This window comes from Ceratotherium simum, chromosome 17 (genome assembly GCF_057802395.1).
Source record: "Ceratotherium simum simum isolate JZ-2026a chromosome 17, ASM5780239v1, whole genome shotgun sequence".
Classification (NCBI taxonomy): Eukaryota; Metazoa; Chordata; class Mammalia; order Perissodactyla; family Rhinocerotidae; genus Ceratotherium; species Ceratotherium simum.
In genome coordinates, this window is record NC_141916.1 from 23,510,621 (window position 1) to 23,528,709 (window position 18,089).

General features: G+C 39.0%; 1 protein-coding gene across 1 annotated transcript in view; it reads left to right on the forward strand.

Moving 5' to 3' along the window:
• DBX2 (developing brain homeobox 2) overlaps nucleotides 1–18,089 on the forward strand; it is a 35,901-nt gene that overhangs the window by 6,925 nt on the left and 10,887 nt on the right. Inside the window, exon 2 of the mRNA XM_004428920.3 lies at nucleotides 7,912–8,007. Within this exon, the coding sequence (XP_004428977.2) occupies nucleotides 7,912–8,007 (96 nt within the window). The remainder of the gene's footprint in view (nucleotides 1–7,911; nucleotides 8,008–18,089) is intronic.

Consider the following 18,089-nt stretch of genomic DNA (forward strand, 5'->3'; position numbering starts at 1 on the left):
TTCACACATTTTCTACAGGTGCTTTTGCACTACAAATTGAATAGTTGCAACAGAGACGGTCTGGCCTACAAAGCCTAATGTATTTACTATCTAGCCTTTTATAGTAAAAGTTTGCCAACATTTTCTCCAAAGCATAAATGGAAATTTGGGTAAATTTTAAAATACTGTATAGTTTTCTGAGCTGGTTTGAGCAGCATGTCCATCATTTTAAAGCCTAGATTCAAGTCTCAGGTCTTTAGATTAATGATTATATAATCCTAAGCAATTCACCTAACCTCATTTAGCCTCTATTTCCTCATTTCAAAATGAGCACAGATATTAGGGACAGCATTTGACTTTTAAGCACATACCTCAAAAACCCATTGATAAGATACAGGGAAAGATGTGAAAGACTTTCCCCTGTTGCTCCATAAGTAAAATATTGGTAAAAGGAGTGTTCTGTATAAGAAACCATCTCAAAACTTAGAGGCTTAAAGGAACAATTTATCATTTTTGCTCAGTTTTGTGGGTTGACTGGGCTCAGCTGGGAGGTTCTCACTTGGAATCGCATGTGGTTGCAGTTAACAAATGTCAGCTGGGGCTGCAGTCATCTGAAGGCTCGACTGGGCTGGATGTCCAAGATGGCTACTCACATGGCTGACAGTTGATGCTGGCTGTTGGCTGGGTGCTCAGCTGGAGCTGTTCATTGCAGCATCTACACTTGGACTTTCCAACTGCCTTACGTTTCTTATAGCATGGTGCCTGGGTGCTGAAAGGGAGAGTTTTAAGAGCAAACATTCTAAGAAACCTGGGCAGTGGCTGCAAGTCTTCTTATGACTCAGCCTTGGAAGTTCTAGAATGTCACTTCTTCCATATCTTTTGGTCAAGCCAGCCAGCAATACCATCCAAATTCAAGAGAAGGGGAAATAGACCCCACCTCTCTATGAGAGGAGCGTCAAATAATTTGCAGCCATTTAAAATCTGCCTCAGGGTTGGGCTGACCCCATGGCTTAGCGGTTAGGTGTGCGCACTCTGCTGCTGGCGGCCTGGGTTCGGATCCTGGGCGCACACCGATGCACCGCTTCTCCGGCCATGCCGAGGCTGCGTCCCACATACAGCAACTAGAAGGATGTGCAACTATGACACACAACTATCTACTGGGGCTTTGGGGAAAACATGGAGGAGGATTGGCAATATATGTTAGCTCAGGGCTGGTCTTCCTCAGCAAAAAGAGGAGGATTGGCATGGATGTTAGCTCAGGGCTGATCTTCCTCACAAAATAAGAAAAAAAAATCTGCCTCAGGGTAAAATCAGGATAACCATCATCAGACACAATTCTTGCTACATCTGCGTAGACCAATGCAGGAATTAATTGCATAGAGTGGTATAGGTGGGAGCTAAAGGAGCCTTTGCTAAGGCTTTTAGAGTTTTTCAGAGCTACAGGTACTATTCTGTTATGGTATTCTCTTCTGTGGCATTGATTTTATAATAAAAAGAGCAAGAGATTTCCTAAAATATAGCTCATTTTTTTCCAGAACTGTCTAGTGGAGACTCCTTGAAGGGAGAGGCAGCAGTAGTGACCACGTTTGATGGTTGCAATGAACTAGGGCCCCAGAGCTTGAGGAGAGGCCAGACCCTACCCACCTTTGATGTTGTGAGGATAGAGGCGAAGATGCGGGTGGGAGTGTCCAAACAAATGGTTGTGGTTCCCTATTGCTACAGCATATTATTACTGCAGTAGAATCCTTCCGTTTAGTCCCTCCTTATTCCACCATGTCTTCCACTGCTGCTAGGTGAATTTTTCTAAAATAATCACCAAGCTACTCAAGAAAACCTTAATTATCCCCATTTGACTATTAGATCAAGTAAAAATATTCAATTTGTCCTTCCAAACTTTCTTTCCATCAGCTGTGTTTAGCTCCTCCACGTTGTGTAATGCTCCCTCCTTTGGCCTTGTCCAGTAGTCATGCTGGTCTCCTCAACTGGCCCCATGCATCACCACATCCTTGCCTCCTTTCCTTTGTTTGTGCAAACTCTCCTTCCTGGGATGCCTCTTTCTCAACTTTTGCCATCCCAAATACCTTCCAAATCAAGATCCAGATTAAGATGTTTTTCCTGCCTCAAGCCTTTTTTGACAAAGCTTTCCTAACAATATTTTCTTTTTACTTCTGTGTATTCAGTGGAAGTCTGGACCAGGCTGTTTCTTTTTATATGTTGTGTTTGAGTTGATCTCAAATTATATAATAATGGTAGGAGTAAAGGCTAACATTTATTGAGTGCCTGCTACATGTCAGGCATTGTTTTATGGTCTTTTCAGCGGTCTCATCGGGTTATACATTATATTCTGCTCTGCAGTCTTGAAAGAGGCTATGCTAGGAGGACCACTCCTAGCCAACTTGACTTAACCCAATTGGTGTGGGGCCCAGGCATCTGTATCTTTGAAAAGCACTCCAGGTAATTCTAATGTGTATTCAAGGTTGAGACCACTGGTTAGGAAAACTCACAGATCCCATCTCCTTCTTGGGGAATGCCTCAGACTTAACAGAACAAAATTGAATTTGGAGTATGGAGAAATTGACATTTCATTCCTTTGACCAGCAGATTCAAAATCTGTAAGTTAAGGAATATTAAAAAATAGAAATTCCTCCGGGGAGGGAAACTCCTTTTTCGTGTTTATAGTCCTAGCACACGGTGCACTATGTGACACTTGCAATAAATATTATTTGCATGGAATTAAAAGGACAGAATCAAACAAGTAGACCCTGCACTTGGTTTGTCTTCTCATGAGCTGTACGAGAACATTAAGACCTTTGTTTTTCTGTCTCTCAGATATGTGAGACAAAAAATGCTGACTTCTGTTGTTTTCTGATGAGCAGAAAAGTAAGGGATGAATTGACTTAACTTGCTTTCGCTTGTGATTGCAGGCACGTTTGCATGGGGATCACAGAAATGAATTATTTCCGGGTTGTGTGATAAAATAAATCACACCTTAATAAATAATTGATATTTCTTAGGTCTTACTACTCAAGACAGATGGTTACCATTCTTTATTTTTGGTGCACTCTACTCCAGATAGTCTGTTCAACTGTGTATTATTTTCAGGTCAGAAGTTTAGATGTCTTTATTCTCAGTGCCCATGTATCTGGCGCTTGAAGGAGGTCATTAAAGCCATCGTTTTGAAATTATTTAATTCCCTGTTATTCTTTCCCAGAGGTATTTGTTGACCCCTTGGTTGCATTAGTAAGAAATCTTGGAACCTTTTCTCATTTCTTCTCATGCTTCTTAAAATGTGCTACCCAATCGGCATGGCATCGCAGTAGGCTCCTGAAGTTTATTTTAAGGTTTTATTAGTGGTCTTTAGTATTCTTTCTTTGAAATGTCAGTTCAAGTCAGTTAGTACCAGTTTGCATTGATAATAAAAAGAATGTGATTTCACCCCATTAAGATAACCTGTTGTTCTCCATCGGAAAAGAAGAATGAAAATAACAAAAAAACAATTTAAAAAATGTATTGCTTGCTTTCTAGACAACAGAATTTTGAAAATAATTGCTCTGTAGCTAGGCTTATAACCATCCTTGGCTGTGGGATACTTGTATCACAGAACCCTCTAGTTAAGTGTAAAAAAAAAATCAGGCCAGTTCACCAGTAAGTTGGCTCTAAGTTCCCATTTTAGCTAAACATTCAAAATAATTATTAGGTATTTGGTGCTGTATCTTCAGATAAGTCAGAACATCTGATTAAGAAGTGAAAAGTTCGGGCCGGCCCCATGGCTTAGCGGTTAAGTGTGCAAGCTCCGCCACTGGCGGCCCGGCTTCGGATCCCGGGCGCGCACCGATTCACCACTTGTCCAGCCATGCTGAGGCCGCGTCCCACATACAGCAACTAGAAGGATGTGCAACTATGACATACAACTATCTACTGGGGCTTTGGGGAAAAAAAGGAGGAGGATTGGCAATAGATGTTAGCTCAGAGCCGGTCTTCCTCAGCAAAAAGAGGAGGATTAGCATGGATGTTAGCTCAGGGTTGATCTTCCTCACAAAAAAAAAAAAAAAGAAGTGAAAAGTTCATGAAGTTTTCTGTGAATAAGAGATTTTAATCATTTGGATTCAGACAGGCCCCAGTTTAGTTCCAAAATTTTCAAGTCATTTGTTTGTAACTTGTAAGATATTCCCACCAAAACTAGAAGTTAGATTTGTTGGTGGGATACTCCAAAATTTGGAATATCCTGAAGTGTTGTACCAAGAAAACCTAACATCATGCCGAGAACCTGACAGTGTGCATTTTTTCCATGGGAAAGGCCATTTGTTTTTCTCTTATGGAAAGCTTGGGCTCCAGCTCTTACTGCATAACTGACTGTCTCTGTGCATGAAATCCTTGTCCCTCATGGCTAATAACTAAATATTATGCAAAAGTATTTAGGTTTCTCTTGTCCTTTAAAAAAAATTTGCTGAAAACAGTCATCATCACATTCCAGATACATGCCCATTAGAGGTTGAATGTTCATGAATGAATGAAATAGCATGTGTTAAATACATAGCCAGTCCAGTGCCTGGCATATAGTCATCATAAATATTATCATCCTTACATATTATCTTATAAATATTGTCATCATATTATTATCCTTACATATTATCATCATAAATATTGTTCACGAAGCCTACCGTGACTTGTTCCTCACATGATAAATGATAAGGTGACTGCCCCTAGGTTCCATTGATGGGCTTTGAAATGCATATCATCCGGGATGAAATAGCCTTGTTCTCTGCCCTTTTCAAAGCATCTTCAAAGTGGTTTTTAACGGCTTACAAAAGTTTTAACACATCTGTCAACTTGTCACTTTGTTTTTATCAAATTTGTTTCCATTTTGCTCATTGCTTTAAGAAGTATGTGGTTTACAAACATTTAAAAGTGTAATGTATATATTTTAATGCATTGCGTTGTTTTAAATGGTTATTTCCTAACTCCTTTCAACACTCCTGCAATCACATGCTCAGCTGGATTAGCATTTGACTATGTCAAAGTAGGAGCATGTTAAAAAAAAATGGAGCACTTAATTGGAATTTCACAGCAATTTCCACATAAACCAGCTTAAACAAGGTGTATTTATGTATAGCAATCAAGAATTGACTAATTTCCTGTGTACATATATGTGTGTCAAAGAGGTGATTTAAAATGGTGAAGAAATTCTACACAATAGAACTTTAAGCCTGGTCATGTCACATGTAGTTCTTAAGCCATAGAGTTGTTACTGTAGATAGCATGTCATTTTGATTACAGCATTACTATATTAAGATAGGATAATATAAAGCAATATAACAGACTGTTCAATTAAGACTTTTTCTGGTTAAATTTAACACTAAGATCATATATCTCAGAACCTCATTTATCACAAATGAATTTACTTGATCACTTGTCTCAAATGAACCATTCACTTTTTTTATCCTTTATTTTTCCATTTTTAGGTCTACAAGGTTAGAATGAGAAATAGTTTGACTAGAATAGTAAAATTGGTAATTTGTACATATTGTGCATTGTTATTTTAATAGTATTATTAGTGTACGTATTTTCTTCATTTTATATTGAGCAAATATTTCTTTTGTGTGTTTCCAGCTATCACGATAAATGTTTAATTATATGTATGCAAATGCAACATTGCTGAGTCTTTTTCTTTTACCTCAATTTAAAAAGTGCCAAACAGCACAATGGCCATAACTTAATTGTCTGTGGAGTGTTTATTTTGGAGTTGAAATAACTTAGTTAACAAATGCTTGAGAATAAACACGAGGCAACTTTTATACATAGAAATATATTTCCATTTTTCAAAGTACTTCGTATATTTATAAAAATAAAGGAAAATGTAGCTGCCTCAAAAATGCCATACTCTTGAAATATAATTTAAGATGTTAACTTTAAATGAATGATTTATCATTTCTATGATGGGTTTATAGTCAATATTAGAACAACTTATAATAACAATGAAAATTTTTAAAAAGTTTTATAGAACTTTTTGAACACCACAATGGGTCTCCTTTTTATACTTTGCTTAGTTCTGTATTTTCAAAACAGCATTAAAACAAATATTTAATTTAATTAATTAATTTATTTTTTAAGATTTTATTTATTTATTTTTTCCCCCCAAAGCCCCAGTAGATAGCCGCATGTCATAGCTGCACATCCCTCTAGTTGCTGTATCCTGGATGCGGCCTCAGCGTGGCCGGAGAAGTGGTGCGTCGGTGCGCGCCCGGGATCCGAACCCGGGCCACCAGCAGTGGAGCGCGTGCACTCAACCGCTAAGCCACGGGGCCGGCCCAAAAAACAAATATTTTATTATTTGAAAATCCAGATATTAAACATTAATATTGACAACTTTCCACTATAGTATAGAAAAAAACCTGTGTTTATTATTAATTTGCAATTTGAAGGCATTAAGGACCCTGAGACTATAAAGTTCTTATTGGGCAATATACTTATTTTGATATATCCTTCAAAGATATTGGTGGAAATAAACACATGCTTATCAGTTGGTTAAAATACAAGTCTGAAATTACTGTATTCTTGAAAAAGGTACATATTCGTTTCAAAATAATATTCACTGTGTATGATTAAGAAAAGAAAAAAGTTGCCATTGAATTTGAAGGGAGAATAATAAAAATATTTATTTTCAAGTCATGTTCTAGATTTCAAGGTTGTCTGTTATGGAAGATACTGTATTTCAGGGTGTGTCAGGGGAGCAGGGAGGGGGTTAATTCCTGATCCTCATTCTTTACCTAAGAAGATCAGAAATTTCCTGTTTCTTAGTTTTACAGATCATTCATTCATTTATTGAAAACTTATTGACTATTTAGAATGTGTCAGACGCTCTGCTGGGTATGCCATGGTAAAAGCAAGTTGCCCATCTTCAGGAAGTCTCACCCATATTTATATTGTATTAAACCCCATTATACTAGAGGACATGGTGCATTTAAGGTACTTACCCAAAGACTGGCTTACAGTAAGTGCTCAATTAAGAAGAGCTATAATTAAGGTTTGTGACATCCTTTATAGCTACTTTTCATCTACTGAGAAACAGTTTAAAATTTCTTTATTTACAAGAGTGATGATAACTATCCCATGTGTATGTATTGAAAATGTTATGAATAGTGTAGTTTAATAAAATGAGCAGAACAGAATTATATGGCAACTCCCTATACTATAAACACAAATTCTTTCAGGTTGACTAGATTTCTCTTAAACATGTAAAAGTAATCAGAAAAACCTCTTTTTGTTATGGAATTGTTTAGTAAATTTGCTATTATCAACTTTGGAATCCAACTAACTATATATTTCAAAGAACCTTCTGAAAATAGACCAGAGGGTAATATAATGTCTTTAAAAAATTAAACTTAAGCACATAACATTCAGGTTGTTTCTTGGTAAGTATTGTATCTACAGCTGTGCTATTCAATATGATAGTGCCTAGCCACATGAGTCTAAATAATTTAAATGAAGAATTCAGTTACCCAGTCATACTAGCCACATTTCAAGTGCTCAGTAGCCGTATGTGGCAAGTAGACACCATATTGAACAGTGCAGATATAGAACATTGCCATCATCACAGGTAGTTCACTTGGGCGGTGTTGCTCCAAGATATTTTAAATATAGGAATATTTGATATTTACCACTTATAATTATGACCACACCGAAAGTCAACTATTAAGTTTGGTTTTGACAACTTGAGTCCTTCTACCACATCTTCGAAGTCTTGATTAAATTATTTGGCAAGCTCTTTGACAGATAAAGGCTACTCTAAAGTGACTTTAATTTCAGTAAAAGTTATAATTAAGTAAAGGCTCCAAAAATGAAGTGCTTTACTCAGTGACTTTTGGGAAAGTGGAATTTTGAATGTTGTCTAAAAGAAATGGCTAATCAATGAGATCCATGCTTTCTCTGCAGCGCCTTCCAAACCTTTTTTTCTGAGTGCCCCGCCATTCTACTCGGCGTGCTGCGGTGGGTCCTGTCGGCGCCCTGCATCCCCCACTGCCTTTGCAAGTAAGTTTTTATGCTTCATCAGCAATGCCTCAGTTATTCTGTAAACCAAAGCAGCGGGATTTAATGCGCTCTGGAAAACTAATTGGTAATGCAATGGCAAGGAGCTAATTCCTCGCTAAAAATCACAGCGATCCTATTCAGGAGGTTTCCAGAGATTTATCAAACCTCAGCACACTGAGCAATTGTGAGCGGTTTCTAGTGGCATTGAAACCCAGGGCTAACACACCAAGGAAAGCAACTTGTTTTCCGTTTGATATAAAAGATCTCAGAGGGACCGGTTTGGCTCTTTTTGAAATGTGCAGCAATACTCATTTACAGAAGAAAAAAGAGAGGAAGGAAGGCTAAGATATTGTACTGTGTAAAATTTCCATCCAGCTTAAAATGTGACACAGAAAGTCGCTAGGTGTCCATAGAAAATAATTTAAAATTGTTAAGATTGTAAAAGGAGATAAATACCTCCTCTTCATGATCTTGAAGAAAACCAACCAGGGTTGTAGGAAGTATTTTCAAGAGAACTTTTCTTTGAACGTTACAAAATTTTAATAGTGTCCAGGGGTGGAATGAGAATGACAACTTTCAAAAACTTGTAGAATGTGTGCACACACACACACACACAAGCAAAAAAAGAAACATCTAACTAAAAATAAACAAAATTCATCTTGATCTTGAGATTTCTAGGTCAGATAATAATCTGTAGACAGAGAATTTGGGTTTACGATGGAGAAGTCCAGTGAAGGGGTGCATTTATTTCATCTGCCCCAGAGAAGACATTATTCAGGTTTACAGCTCTGTCAGGCGAAAAGTGAAATAGGAGAGTCAGACTAAGGTACAGAGCACTGGCACGGTTGAATTCAGATCCTGGCTGCCTCTCTGCTTGTGTTTTATGAATGTTTCAGGAGAGCGGTTGCTCAACAGAATGATTCCTGACAAGTGAGGCAGCAAATGCTGGCCGTTTAATGAGCTGCAAGCTTCTGAGCATCTCTTTAGGGGGCTGATACTTTCCCACAGAGCACTTTACATGGCTGGGACCCGGCCACAATGGGTGACAGACCCGTGACCAATTGTCACTTTCACTTGACTCATCCACACGCGACCTCACCACGATTTTTCACTGTGCAGATGAACTTTAGGAACCGTTTCTTATGGAAAAGGCTTGGGCAAGGGTCAGTTGCCCTTTTGTATCGTCATAAAGCCAGGCTCTGTGCGTCAGTCTTTTCCCCTGTCTCACATTCCAAGTGAATTTCTGGACACCATTTAAAGCACTTGACTGAAAAATAAAGCAGTGAATGAAAGTGACTTTTATAGACTCATTCTAGCTCATCTTCCCATATAACCCTGTCCACCTGAAAAGGGATTTAGTGGATGAGCTTAGTGTATACAGGGCTGGCTGAATACATAGGGTCCATTATCAACTGTGGGGACTGTTTATTAACCAGGACCGATACACTACTATTTTGGAAGTGACCTATTAATTGTCCATTTAACTAGAATGTGTTGATTCAAATAGAAAAATAGAAACCATGACTAAACCTTTTACTCGCTCCTTCAAGGTGGTCTCCTATGAGGGTAATTGAAAACTGTTGTGCAAATTAAGGAGACATTTATCACCATATATTAGAGGATTAGGAAGAGACTGCTAAAGTACAGACTTAAAACCCAAATATCTGATACCATAGCATAGTGGCATCTCTGTGGAATTAAATCTTCAGTGTTGTATTCCAGGGGTGGAGATTAAAAGAGGTCCCACATCAGGTTTCGGTGATTTCACCTGGGTATAGTACTGGTCTTCTATTTTAGAAAATGTCTGGCAATGTAGTTTAGGTAAGTGGAAATGGACAAAAAAATTCCACATAACAGGGGGACATTCATGTACGTATGAGTGTGTGTGTATATTCGTTTTTTAGTAGTGTTTTAATAAGAGTCTCTAAGCCATAAAAAGTACACTAATGCCCAGGCTAGTTTAATAAATAGAGCACATAAAAGTAATTCTGAAGACATTCCTAGATAACTTCATCTTTGCAATTGCTTGAAAAATTACTTTAAGCAAGTCTCATTTTCCTCCATTTGCTTCTTAGTTCTTCCCACTTTATGGCGTAACCGTTGTACATTGTGGTGTCTATCCCTGGAGGCTTATAAAATTCTATGTTCGTCTGTTTTATTTAATAAAACACACAAGGGGAAAATCAACGCAGTTCAGATCGGGGTAGAGAATGCTGCATTTGGTTGGTCTCCATTTCTAAAGTTGGCGTTTTAAAACAATGTAGAGATGCCACAAGTGTTTTTAATAAACTTTGGTATCTCATTAGTTATAAATCTGAAATGAATTTCTTGTTTTTTTATTTATAATGTTGATTGTATTGGCAGCAAATAATAATGAAACGGTGGATTTATGCTGTCAATAAAAAATTTTACATAACCGTGATACCAACGAACGGTTAATAAGACTTACATCTCCACAGTAATCTTTCTTATTTAAGGCATTTACTAGATTTTCTTTTCTTCTTTTTTTAATAATGAGAACGATTTTTATGCCCAAGCATTTCAATTTTTTTCTATTGTAAAAAGAAGGAAAACGTACTGTCCAAGTAATCTGGTGTTAAGTTTCAGCATGGACAGCCAAAATTCAGGTTTTATACTAAAAATTTTAAGAAGTGATGAAATCAGTGGCCCTTATCACTGTTTCACAATGTTGATCTCACTCTTTTTGAAAGTGTAGGATCGGATCAACATATCCATAACTAGCAAGTGAAATATCATTTTGACTCTTTTAACATGATTCACTTGTTTAAAGTTGAGTTAGTTTTTCTTATTAACCTTTTAGATTTATGATTGATTTGTTGTTGCAATGTGGAAACAATCATTTGTCCAGTGCCCTGCTCACATATAGTAAGAAGTTTAATAGGCTGTTTAAACACAACCCTTACAGAGGAGAGAAATTAAAATGCAGTGGTAAAAGTTCTTCTCTCCCACAAAGCAGTGTAAGGAAAATCTTTGATATACATCCATAAGGTTCTTTTCAAAATAACACCATTTCTCAGCTAAAAAGAAATAGAAAGTTGTGGAAATTATGCAGAGAATGGCCTTAAAAAAAAAAACTACCTGAAAAAGTATAGGAGTCTTAATTATGTAGACTAGCTAATTGAATTAATCAGATAAATATTTTGTTTTGTCTTTGAGTACCCAACTTGAATTTGACCTTTCGAGAATTTTATGCATTAAAAGACAAAGTTTAAATTTGGAGCAGCAGGGGCCAGCCTGGTGGCGCAAGCAGTTAAGTGCGTGCACTCCACTGCGGCGGCCTGGGGTTCGCCAGTTCGGATCCCGGGCGCGCACCGACGCACCGCTTGTCAAACCATGCTGTGGTGGCGTCCCATATAAAGTGGAGGAAGATGGGCACGGATGTTAGCCCAGGGACAGTCTTCAACAAAAAAAAAAAAAAAAGAGGAAGATTGGCAGATGTCAGCACAGGGCTGATCTCCTCACACACACAAAAAAAAAATTTGGAGCAGCATTATAAGAATATGAGTAGGGGAATATTCTTCTGGGACAAACTGCTCTGCCTTTTTCTTGGGAGATGAATTTGTGTTCTATATTTTGAGATCATTTTACTATCTTCCCTTCTGTGTTAAAAATTAAAACAACATAATATACTCTCCAAATTTGAATTTAGGATTTTGTTGAAGACAGCAGGGAAGGGACATTATTTTACTATTGTGAATGTGGGTTGGTCCTGTGAGTGTCACTGTCAAAGATGGGCAATGCTCTGATTAGTATTCTGGCAACCTGACCTGGCGGTGTTCTCTTCTGCTCTCAGCTGGAGCAGTGAGTGACCTGAGGAAACTGACCAAGATGTATGGAGGTCCACAAAAGGCTGCATAGAAGTTTCTTTTGTAAGGATTTGTCTTTAGCCCTCTAAGATCTTCAGAGGGATGCAGCATTTTGTTCTAATAAGAGAAAGAAGCCTAATTGTTTTGGTGAAAACGTAATCGAGTTTGTGCAATAAGTTGAATGTAGGTTTTGACTTCTCAGTAGTGAAGGGAGAGGCGCTCCATAGATAAATGACAGTCGGTCAGCCAGGGAGAATGGTTAAAGGAGCCAGAGACTCAAAGACAATAGATTTTCCAAGTTGATGGCTCTATTCAGCACTTCTGCAGAGGCAGTGAAAGTATTTGAGCAACTGTTCCTGGAATGGGGTTCCCTTTCTCCCCAAATGTTCAAAAGTGGAGGGTGGGGATGGGAGGGGAACTGCTTGGCACTGTAGGGTGCTTATCCCTGATCTTGTCTATAGCCCTTGCATGAACATAACATGAAATCTCATAGGACACCTGATAAAGTCCTGATTGTAGATTCTTAATAACAAGTGTACAAGTACAGAATAGGGGAGGGAGAGAAGTGGCTGAATAGAACAAAGTAGCAAAGGATTGTACTCTTAGCTCCCTATGTGTCTACAGAACGATATGCGGATGTTGGGTTGTGCTGTTAGAAAGAGTCTCTAGGGCCGGCCCTGTGGCTTGGTGGTTAAGTGCGCGCGCTGCGATGCTGGTGGCCCGGGTTCAGATCCCGGGTGCGCATCGAGGCACCACTTCTCCGTTCATCCTGGGGCCGAGTCCCACATACAGCGGCTGGAAGGATGTGCAGCTACGACATACAACATCCACTGGGGCTTTGGGGGGAAAAAATAAAATAAATAAAATCTTTAAAAAAAAAAAAAAGAAAGAGTCTCCAGAACAAGGGAGTTAGTAGTCCTACTGGACCCTGTAATGGTCGGACTGCCTCCCCCTGTTCAGTTCTGGAGGCCCACTTTAAAAGGCACAATGGAGAAATTTGCATATAAAAACCAGGTCAGGAGGTAGTCAGCAACTAAAATGGTGAAAGGTCTATATGACTGGTCAGGAATTTTTTAAAGCAATTGAATATGTTTGCCCTGGGGGAGAAGAAAAATAATAAGGAGAACATGAGAGTTACCATCAAATTAGATATACTATATTCAATATAAATATAAAGGATAGAATTGGGGCGAGTAAGTGAAGTTTAGTGGAAGTTGAATTTGGGCTTAATATAAGGCAAAAATTTTTAGCAAATCAAACTGTATGATAATGAGGCATTATCATATAGCATTCCCAAATACTAGATTATATAGAAATTGGAAGATAGACTTCTAGTTTAAATAGGGCAGAGCAGGCAAATGCTGTTTCTTTTCTCTCCAAACCTCAAATCTGTAGGAATTACGTAAAACACACACACACACCTCCACACTTGAAAATAAGAAGGGTAAGAAAGCTCTTCATGGGAGAGAAATTGAGAAATCTCTAAAAGACAGGAGATGGGAAGTTACAGCTGTGAGTTTTGTTGCAGAAAAAGGTCAGCCCACAGACAAGAACCATCCCATGTTTGAGGAAAGCTGACTGGAGGAAGGAGACACAGACTCAAGGTTTGAAATAACTTATGTTTGAGGAAATAGTTAATGGAGGCTGATGGCACCTTAGCTGGCCCGGTGGAGAGGCCCAGATTAATCAGACGACCTCTTGTTTCTTCTAGCTCTGAGAAGCTACTATTGAATGTGTATGAAAGGATGAAAGAATTCTGCTTCTGAAAGGTTTGTTGGTAATCCCTGACTTGAGCTATCCTGAAATAATCTTAATTTTTTTTACTAAAAGCCTTGAGGCATCTAGATTCAGTGCTGCTTCATAAACTTGTGCTGTGATTTTCCTTACAAAGTCAGGAAGATACTGGGTTTTCAATTAATTTTTAATACAGAAAGCCTGTGTAAACTCAGAAAGAAAACCTGAAACAACATGGCTTATTGGGAGTGGCCATCATTGAGCACTATTTGGGTTGCTGTGATCTCAAGGTAGCCCAGATTGGAAGTAGAGGCTGGAACAGGAGAACAGGAAACAGCAAGGCCCGTGCCTGGGCAGGGTCCAGAAGCTTACGGTGGAGCAAAGGGCAATAGTGGGCATGAATGATCCAAAACCTTTACAGAACTGCCTCATGCAATAAGGTGAAAGGATGTAGGACAAAGGAAGCTGCCCTAAATGGGATCAATAATCCAGAGATTCAGATGAGTTAAGATGAGTCTAAACATCACACAAAGTGCTAGCACACAGTTCGTGGGACGGGACTCTGTTGGCTTGCAGGGGTAACAAGACAAGGCAGAGCTGCAGCTATTTGCTCTTGGGCTGATGTCTAGAAAGTGACTGTACTGGGTCCCCCTTTGTGTTCTAGGTTGCTGGCTGTTATAAGCAGCAGTGCCCTGTCTTCAGAGTTAAGGTGTGTTTTCTGGAGGTCAAGGCAAAGGGAGAGGCAAAGGCTTCCACTAGTTTGTCTGATGCTGTGTTTCTTTACTGCTCCCCCCACCCAACAGTGGCATTCACACACAGCCGACCTCTATTTGTAGTGCTCTTCATTAGACCCATTACACACAGGGATTCCGTGGGGGATAGTGCTTGGGGACCATCTCAGGATCCAGGGAATCATGCCTTCGAAAACTTTTCTACCCTAGGTCACTCTGCCATTTTGATGTGACTCTACCCACCTCCTGACCTCTCTCCCTACCCACTCATAGCTTTGACAATCTTTGGTATAATTTTAAATAGCATTGGTTGACCTCACTCTGCTTTGGTGTGTGACCTGAATTGCACAACTGAACTTTCTGGAGCCTCAGTTTTTTCCTATGGAAATTGGGGATGTTAATATCTACCTCTGGGGATTGTTGTAAAGATTAAATGACATGCTGCATGTAGTTGGCACATACATCAGCACATGTTTAGCCTTAAATATATATGGAAACTACATTATAAAATAATAATAACAATGATAACCCCAAATTGGTAGAGCCTCTAGTACCTTGAATTGGTGGCCCTGGCTTTTAAAGCCTCTGTTCTACTACATGCCTTAAACTCTTTATCTGTTTATTTTTATATTATTCATTTTTTGTCACCTGGAAGTTTCTATACAAGTCAGACATTTGTCATGAATTTAGGAATAGTTGGAGGTATTTGTTGTTTATAACTTTTCAGTACCTTCTGAAAGATTTTTGAGTCACCAACAAGTTTGTGAAGTCCGTATGTTTGTTTTGCAGGTGTAAATTTGAGCATGTGTTCATAGGTTTAGAAGGTGTGAACATGGTGTAGGTTCATCATGTGGTTTATGGTTAGATCCAGAGGTAGCCCATAAAGGACTCATGGGTGAGACATGGAAAGGAGCATCAATGGTAGAGGTAGCATCTTGTAGGAACCTGTGACCCATCACTTTATGAAAACAAGCAGGATCTGGGTATTGAGAGCAGTGCTAAGAGAAACCAGGCAACTAGCAAGGAAAGGAAGAACGTAATATTTCTTATCTTTGCCATATTTTTTGCTTGTTCATTGGTTGTATTTGTATTTGTCATAGGGCAGTTAAACTTGGGGGCCAGACCCGAGAGTTAATCCTGTGGCCCTCACAAACACTCCAGATCTCTCAGCGACTGAGGTCTGGTTTGGGTCCATGACCCCCAAAATGTTAGTGTTTACCCCATTGGTGAGAATAATTTATTTGTAGATTCCCTTGATGGCAGTGTTCTTTCTCTTTACTTAGAAATAGCTCATTAGGAAAACCTATGGATTTTTATTAAAAGTTTTAGGGCAATTTAAATGTGTTACCCATTGTTTTATTTAAACAAGTAGATCTTGGGGGAGAAGGGGTTAAAACGAGTGGAATCATGACCCCTACTTATAAAACCTCTACTTAGAAAAAAATAGATTTAGATTTTTTGAACTAGCCTTATGGGTCCATAAATTTGTTTTATTTCTATATACATATAAAAAGTTTTATTAACTCAGAGAATATTGGCTTTTCTAAAATGCTAGGTTGGTCAGGTCCTCCTTGAAAGGCTGTCTTCCGTGGCAAGTTATAACCTTAATTTGTTTCAGTCACCCCTGGCCCTAATCTACCTTCCTAGCTTATCTTCTGTGTTCTTCCCATTCATACCCTGCAATCTGGAAATACCAAGCTGTGTGAGATTCCTAGATCACCCATGTTTCACATTTGTCCTCACCCTGCTCATGCGTCTGCAAATGTTAATCCCTCTGCTCTGCCTGCCTGTGTCTAGATTGCCAGCAAGAGGAATTGCTGTTCTTATAGCTGCTCTTCTCTCTCAGGATTTACTCTGTTGGCCTCCAAGACTAAGTGGCTTCTTATCTGGTGCTTAAATGCTTTCTATCCTATGGTCTGCGGGTATTTATCTCGCTGTACTCCTGCTGTCTGTATTCTTCTCAGACCTCTCCTTATCAACTGTGAGCACCTGAAGGATGGATTGGATTCATCTTCACTTGTCACTCAGCAACAACTCAGTCACTCTGCAGATTATCCCCAAAAGGTCGCTGCAATGTTTGCTTGTTCTCCTTAGAAAATAGAACCAGACTTAAAATGTATTGTGGAGATGAATTATTTGTCCATAACTCTACAACGATCCCCTTAGTGTTTATTTTTGTCTTTTCATTCTTTTTTCTCTGCATTTTTACTTAGTTATAAGCATAGTATGTATCTTACATGTCATACGTATTATAGCATATTTTCTTTGCTGCTGTCTGATCTTTGTAGTCCTCATCTTTAATGATGCTTTAAAATTTCACCGAGTAGATATAGCATAATGTACTTATGCGTTTCTTTACCTTTGGATATTTAAGTTTCTCCCCCTAATTTTTAATACATATGGCTGTAATAGTGGTATATTGGATACATTTACCAGTTAAGAATGCTGGAATCAAAATGTCGAGTGAGATGGGCACGCTGGGATTTGAGGACGCAGGTACCAGGCTGTATAGGAGATGCCGTGTAGTCCAGGCTCACACACCGATCCAGGACGGGGTGCAAAAGCCTGTGGTCACAGACAGGAGCTCTGGCTGTGTTTGTAAGTGTTTCTTCCTTCCCATTCTTGGCCCGTCACTCCTGAGTAAGGAAGCAGTGGGGGGCAGAGGAAGGAGCCAAGAATTTGGATTCGGAAGGCCTTGCCACCAGCTGAGCTCAGTGTGCTTTCTAAGCTTTGGACCTTAACCACTCTGAACATTTCTTCATCTGTATAGAGCATGCCTATAACATATGATTCTTATAAGAATCGAATGAAATCCAATAAGGGGAAGTCAAAGAGATTTGTGAGGTCCTTACTGTGGGCTAGGCACTGAAGTTTTCTTGTGCTATTTTATCAGCTCCTTAGAGCAACCCTGTAAAATAAGCTGAAAGAGACTGAGTAACTTGCTCCGAGTCACACAGGTAAGTGCTGAGATCTAAACCCAGCTCTTCCACACTCCAAAGCCCTTTGTCTCGCGGCTTCCTCGAGAGCCATCATCCCAACAGATGAATCTGTGCTCTGAAATAATGCAGAAGGGCCGATTCCACGGTCTCTCTACCAAGGAAGGTTCAGAGAAGAAAAACATTTAGAAAAAGGTGAACATATTGAGATATTTAGAATATTATTGACCAGTATTTCATAAAACTACTTAAACTCTGATAAAGAAATAGTGAATCTAGTTGTCAAGACCTGACTTCAAGATATGACCTTGGCATGAGATAGGCAAAAAAAAAGAAATTGATGCTGTAAATGGAGAATTAACCAAGATCCCATGAGAGGATGAATGGAAAGAGCATCAATAAAAGTAGATCTTGGTAAAGAGTTGGGCTTGGTGACATCCCAGGGGCTATGGCGTTTCTAAGGAGATGCGAATGTTACAGAGCTGGAGGGAAAGAGTGAGAGGCCAGTGGTTCCTCTTGCAGTGTGAGGATGAACTGGAGCGGGATGTAACTCAGGGCTGAGAGACTAGCTGGGAGATGTTTGCAATCTTTTAGACAAATAGGAAAGGAAACTACCATATTAAAGAAGTAGAATTGACAAGATTTATTCATGTATTGACATTTTCCTTCTAAAATACAAGTCGGACTGTGTCAATATTGTGTGAGTTAAGAGTATTTGTCTTGGAATGAGTCTTCTTGGGTTTGAAGGCCTAGCCATGTGACCTTAGACAAAGTTACTTAAGCTACCTAAGCTTCATTTTATTCATCTGTAAAATGGGGAGAATAATAGTAGCATTCATGGCATAGATTGGTTG